We start from the raw sequence: 6,176 nt of genomic DNA, 5'->3' as shown, positions 1-6,176 counted from the left end.
GGAAAGAAAGAGAGATGAGAGAATAGATGTGTTTGTGTGTAAAATGGAGAATGGTGTGTGTAAAATGGAGAATGGAGAAGAGTATATATAGAATAAAAAAAAGTTTAAATATGACCGTTGAACGATCATATTACCGTTTTTGTTTTTTAATTTTTAATTTTTTTTGAAAAATTGATTTTTTTTTTAAAACATATGAATTATGATGTCATAATTTCGACGCCCACTCGCGGGTCGGCGAGTGGGCGTCACGCCAGCCGCCTGCGCGCGCCACGTGGCACCGGGCGCATGTCTCGCGAGCTCGAGGCCGGCCTCGCCGGGACGCGTCACGCGTCGAGACATCTCGTCTCGTCGAGACGAGACGGAGCCCGCATCGCTATCTCGATGTCGTCTCGTCTCGTCGAGACGAGATCGAGACCGCATTCCGCAGCGATGCAGATGCCCTCGGAAGTAGCTAAAATCAGAGAGAGGAAAGTTTAAAATATACAGTAAACATTTAAAATTAAATTTTGTACTTTATTTTATCATATCTAATTTATTTACTTTTCTATTTTATTATTTTTCTTAATTAATAAAATCTCGATGGGCCTCCACACATCTGAGATAAGCGGTGCTTCCTAACGCCACCTCATTATCATCACGTGAAACATTTGACAAATATTGATTCAATTCTTCATAAAAATCATTTGTCTTATCATCGCTACATTCCAATTCCGCCCCTTTATAAAATCCCAACCACTCTCCTTCATCAACCAAGGAGGAGCAGCCGCCTCCATTATCACCACCAATTACTGTATGTAAACAATTCAAATTGAACAATCAACTATCAAAAAACACTCAAAAGAAATGCTGCTGAGGAGCGCGTCGTCCCCAATTTTGAATTCATGGCTTCACAACAATTCAGCAGCCGGATCCGGGTCCGGATCCTCGCCGGAGCCGGAATCCCTGCCGCAGCTGACGAGGACACGGTCCTTCTCCATGTCCATGACCTCCGAGGAAGGGATCGGTCGGGTCACGCCGACCCGATTCGAGTCGGATCTCAAGGATCCGGCGAAGCGCTCGCCGCGGATGCCGATGCCGAAGCTGGCGCGGGTCAAGGAGCGGAGGGAGGGGCATGAGGTCGGTCCCAGCGCCCTGTCCACGGTGGGCTATCTGGAGAGTCAGAGGAAGCCGCAGACGCTGGTGGTTGGCGGAGGCGTTGGGGGTTGCGGCGGCGGGGGAGTGTGCGGCGGAGGTAGGGGATCGGATGACGGGTCGGGTCCCGGCCGGGAGAGCACAGACGTTTACTATGAGATGATGATTCAAGCTAATCCTGGAAATGCTCTTCTCCTCGCCAATTATGCTCGATTTCTTAAGGAGGTAGTTTTCTTCTGCTAATTAATCTCGGATTAGGTCTTGGGTGGAAATTGGGGCATGATTTTATACCTTATGCCTTCAATTTTGTGTGTGTGATTTATTTATGGTTTGAAGAACTATACTGTTTATCCTTTTTGTGTGAATTTGTGTTTGGAGGGTTGAGATTTGAATTTGGAATTGTTTGATGTGTGTGTATAGGTTAGGGGAGATTTGGTAAAGGCAGAGGAGTATTGTGGAAGGGCGATTTTGGCTAATCCGAGTGATGGTAATGTGCTATCGCTCTACGCGGATTTAATATGGCAGACGCAACGAGACGCTGTTCGAGCCGAGGCCTATTTTGATCAAGCTGTCAAAACTGACCCCAATGATTGGTGAGGATATGATTCTTACCTTCTTGCTTGTTTAATTGTGTTGGTTGTTTGCTTAGATAGTAACAATGGTCTGAGCTCTGAATACTTTGCAATGAATGAATCTGAGGATATGATTCTTGCTTTCTTGGTTCTTTATTTTCTTTGAAGAAAAAGATTGTTATAATTGTGTTGGCCTTTTTTGTTTGCTTACTTAGTTTCTGAGCTATGTATACTTTGCAGTGAACGAATCTCCATGAGAATTATGTGATACAGAGCAAAAAGGATATGATTCTTGCTGTTTTGGTTCTTTTATTATCTCTGAGGGTAAAGTTTGTTATGATTGAGTTGGCCATTTTGTTTGGCATGTTAGTTTAGACAGTGGTTTGATTCTATGAATCTCCATGAATACTTTGCAATGAATGAATCTCCATGAGAATTATGTGATACAGAGCAACTAGGATATTATGTTTTGGTCAATATTTATGTGTAGTGACTTAACTATCTCCTCTTCATTGCTAATTTATGCGTCTGTTTGATTTTAGTTCATGTTTAGACTGAGTGGATTTAGTTCTGACCACATGCTGTCTTATTTGTTTGGCAAATCTATCAATGTTATGTCACACTATAAACAATTAAACAGGTGAACTAATCATGTGATGAACTTAAAACTTGTGCAGCTTTTGGTCAAGTGGGAAACATAAATGATTTCATTAATTTTTCCTTTGTTAAAACTTCGTTTCACGGTGCAGCTATGTTCTCGCTTCATATGCTCATTTCTTATGGGATGCTGAGGATGACGAAGAGGAAGAAGAAGTAAACGATATGTACGAAAAAAGAAGCAATCTTCCATCAAACTTCTTACAAGAGGGAGCTCACTGGCCTCCTATCACAGCAGCTTCTTAGTCGGAAACCTAATATAGCTACACAACATCGAAATATAGTAGTCATCAAGTGCCAAGGAGAAAATTGTGGTCTAACATTCTTGAATCTTGATGAAATTTTGCTTCTTGGTATGTCTTCTTTCTCTGTTGTAATGTACATATTAAAGAATAGCAAGATTCTGACTGTAACATCTCTCTGTATGAAGTATGAACAATGCTATGGTATCCATGTTTCTAATATAAGTGGTTTAGCTCCCTTTAATTTCATTTGGACTTCATAATTGATGACTTAGAATATGATGAATTTTCTTGTTTTTTGGATTTTAGTCTTATTTTTCTTCTTTGCAAGTAGCTGATGAGGGTCCCCTTGGAAAATCTTGAATTGTTGCAGCAAAAAATTTCTCAGCCACACTTAATGATATGCCATATCTTTTCCCTGTTTGTGGATTTAGTTTTCTTTAAAATTTCAAAATTAGATCTAGGGATTTTGGTTAGTGGTTTGAATAAGTTTGTTGGAAATATTTTTGTAAATACATGTCATTCATGAAAGTTCTGAATAATATTTCGTGTATAATTTGAACTATGGAAAATATGAAAGGGTACTTGGTAATTTACACAAATATGTATTGAAGTATAATAATACTCCGTAATCATTTAACTGAAACTAAAAACAAAATTTAGATGATGAAAAGTGAAAAGTAATTAAAATTTTGCATTGGATATGTAATACTGGTTTGCATTATTTGGGAGAAATTAATGAAAGCATTAAAAAAAATGTAAATTTAAAAAGAAAAATCCAAAATGGGGCAATAAGGAAACGCCGTTGCCGGGGATCGAACCCGGGTCACCCGCGTGACAGGCGGGAATACTTACCACTATACTACAACGACTTGATGTTCTTCAGTTACGTAATACTGCTATATATATTTCTTATACTTAATTTTTGAAAAAAAAAACTTTTTTAGTAATCTGACAATATGTATAATAACGTATTTTGCTTTAAGATTTCAGTATATATTACTACATATTTTCCGTTATAACTTCATTTTCATCATCGAAATAATTAGGATACTAGTAAGTACTAATTTATCCGAGCTAGGAAAGAGGGATAGAATTTTAATATAATTAGTTTGGATTATTTTGAAATTGTGAATGACGAGGTCATGGCCCATTAGATAGACTTGGCAATGTGCTGGAGTGGACTAAATGATTCTATTTTAAAAATATTAAAGATATTTGGGCCTTTGGAACGTCCATGGTTCGTAACATTTTGTAACACTTATGTTCATACATGAAATATATATATATATATATGCAAATATCTAATTATTAGTAGCAATGACGGATCAAAAAAAAATAATTATAAGGTCGGATGAAGTGAAAGGAACTTCTTGTTGCATCGAAAGACAAAGATGGTGCGGCAGTCATGCTGGCAATGAATGACGGTCGAAGAATGGAAGTGATCCACAACAATTTCAAATAGTTAAGGCAAAGTTGTCGCACTACCTTCACGTCGGGGATACAACTGGCCGCGAATGTCTCAAGACTTTTTGTAAGTTTTTTTGTGGAGGCTTTTGGCGACATATATTTGCGACGCCCGACTGCTGACGATTGCCTGTGACATCCCTAACCCAAATTCCATTATATCAAGTTTTATATTATATTGTCTATTATATTATGTTTTATATTATAAAAATAGTAAATTAGTATGAAAATGATGACTTAACTAATTAGATGAAAATTAATAGGTTTGTGTACATATATATAAGTTTTGTGTACATATATATAAGTATGCTTGTGCACGTGTAATAATGTGTATATATGCATGGAATGATTGAAAGAAATTTGTGCATGGAAAAATATAGTACTATTTATTTTAGATAAGTATTATATAAATAATTGGTAATACAACTTAAGAATAAAGGTGGTGCATGCACGTGGTCACCATATAAACATGCCACTAATCTCACGGGACAAATGGCAATGAAAAAAAAAAGCTACATGACATGTATGTTGCCTTTTAGTAAGTTATTTAATTTAATTTACAATTATATCAATAACAGTCATTTTAATATTTGGTATAACCGTCATTCAAATTTATATATAGGTCTGAGTTAGTAAACAGTTGAAAAAAAGAAAAGGAAAAGAGAATTACGAAGAAGAGAAAAAAAAGGAAGTTAGAGAAAATAAAAGTAGGCAGAAATCAAAGAAAAGAAAGATGAAATATAAGAAAAATTGTTTGTCCATCACCTCCGACTATACGAAAGAAGTAAGGATAGTAGAACGTGAGAAGATATTAAGTTATACGAAAGAAGTAAGGATAGTAGAACGTGAGAAGATATTAAGTGCTCATCTAGTATCTACCATAATCAGGTGTGTATAAATCACACTTTTAATTTTACATATTTTATGTGATTGATTGCTATGTGTTAAATTGGAGTGAATATTTGAATTATATGATGTGAGCCTGAAATGGTTGTGTTATTTGATATTGATGGTGTAATATGATGTGGATATGTGATTTGTGCAAATGATATGTTTATCGATAGTATTGGAGTTAATTGATGGAAAATATGGATATGAAATTGGTGCAATGGATATGTTTGATGTATGGTATTGGAATCATTCGAATCATGGGATTAAAGAGGATATGTGACTGTCTTGCTCTGGATCTGATATACAATGGCAATGGACCTACGGGTCATATACAATGGCAAAAAACCTACGGGTCATATACAATGATAATAGACCTACGGGTCAATACAAAGAGCAAAGAGGGACCTTCGGAAAGGTGGAAAGGTCAAAATGCAAAGAGGGGCCTTCGTGGAAAGGTCAAATCAAAGAGGGGCCTTCGTGGAAAGGTCAAATAATTAAAAGGGACCTGCAGGTCGTATACAATGGAAATCCCGGGCAGATACCAGGCTTGATTAGTCACATAATATTAAAAAGGATCATAAAGGCATATGCATGTGAATATGGAATTGTTTATGACATTTATTGTTTCTAGTTATATATATTATAGTTAAAGAATATGCTTGATATTTCTGTGATGTGAAATTAGAGGGGAAATTTATATACACTGAGTTGTGGCTCATATAAACCACTAATATTTTTCAGGTAAATGATATCGCTGATGTTTTGGTTGATATGAGTTTTAGAAACTCCATGTGTTATCAGGATTGGCGGCTGATGCATTATAGCAACCTTCTCCTCCTCATCATTTTGCATGTAGACCAATGTATAATATATAGAGTGGAGAGAGAGTCTCAATACAATTCAACATGTTTTGAAATATGAAATTACATATTAATTTTGATGTTTGAGTTTATATTATATGGATGCTTTATGAATTTTTACATGTAGGTTAGCTTAAATTTTTTTATATTTATATAAATAGAATATACAACAAAGGGGTTGGTTGGGGTGTGACAGTAAAAGTGGTATCAGAGCGGGGATATAATCCCGCTGGAACATAGTATTCATGTATATCATATAATACATTTTGGTTATAAGTTTAATTTGCATTTGTATTGTCATGAATATACGTGTCATTGAGGAGAGAAGGGTCAGCCGCCCTGCATCACTGATTAAA

General features: G+C 36.3%; 1 protein-coding gene, 1 long non-coding RNA gene and 1 other non-coding gene across 3 annotated transcripts; 2 read left to right on the top strand and 1 right to left on the bottom strand.

The window, feature by feature from the left end:
- Positions 1–727: 727 nt before the first annotated feature.
- On the top strand, positions 728–2,851 carry LOC125207584. Its single transcript, XM_048106985.1, has 3 exons — positions 728–1,356; positions 1,552–1,724; positions 2,453–2,851. Exons 1-3 carry the CDS (start codon positions 844–846, stop codon positions 2,604–2,606), a joined length of 840 nt encoding a protein of 279 aa, XP_047962942.1. The 5' UTR covers positions 728–843; the 3' UTR covers positions 2,607–2,851.
- Positions 2,852–3,402: 551 nt separating this feature from the next.
- On the bottom strand, positions 3,403–3,474 carry TRNAD-GUC. The gene has a single exon. It is a non-coding gene; the product is annotated as a tRNA-Asp (tRNA).
- A 1,412-nt stretch (positions 3,475–4,886) lies between these two features.
- On the top strand, positions 4,887–5,934 carry LOC125208127. The gene is made up of 2 exons (XR_007174059.1): positions 4,887–4,957; positions 5,702–5,934. It is a non-coding gene; the product is annotated as an uncharacterized LOC125208127 (long non-coding RNA).
- Positions 5,935–6,176: the final 242 nt, after the last annotated feature.

This window comes from Salvia hispanica, chromosome 2 (assembly GCF_023119035.1).
Source record: "Salvia hispanica cultivar TCC Black 2014 chromosome 2, UniMelb_Shisp_WGS_1.0, whole genome shotgun sequence".
NCBI lineage: Eukaryota > Viridiplantae > Streptophyta > Magnoliopsida > Lamiales > Lamiaceae > Salvia > Salvia hispanica.
The sequence above is the reverse complement of the archived record's forward strand: the minus strand, read 5'-3'. Positions and strand labels throughout refer to the sequence as shown.

Excerpts from the sequence above, each read along its gene's own strand:
- LOC125207584 (XM_048106985.1), top strand. The coding sequence starts at position 844 with ATGCTGCTGAGGAGCGCGTCGTCCCCAATTTTGAATTCATGGCTTCAC. Across the intron at positions 1,357-1,551 it reads ATGCTCGATTTCTTAAGGAG|GTTAGGGGAGATTTGGTAAA; the intron begins GTAGTTTTCTTC and ends GTGTGTGTATAG. Across the intron at positions 1,725-2,452 it reads AAAACTGACCCCAATGATTG|CTATGTTCTCGCTTCATATG; the intron begins GTGAGGATATGA and ends TTCACGGTGCAG.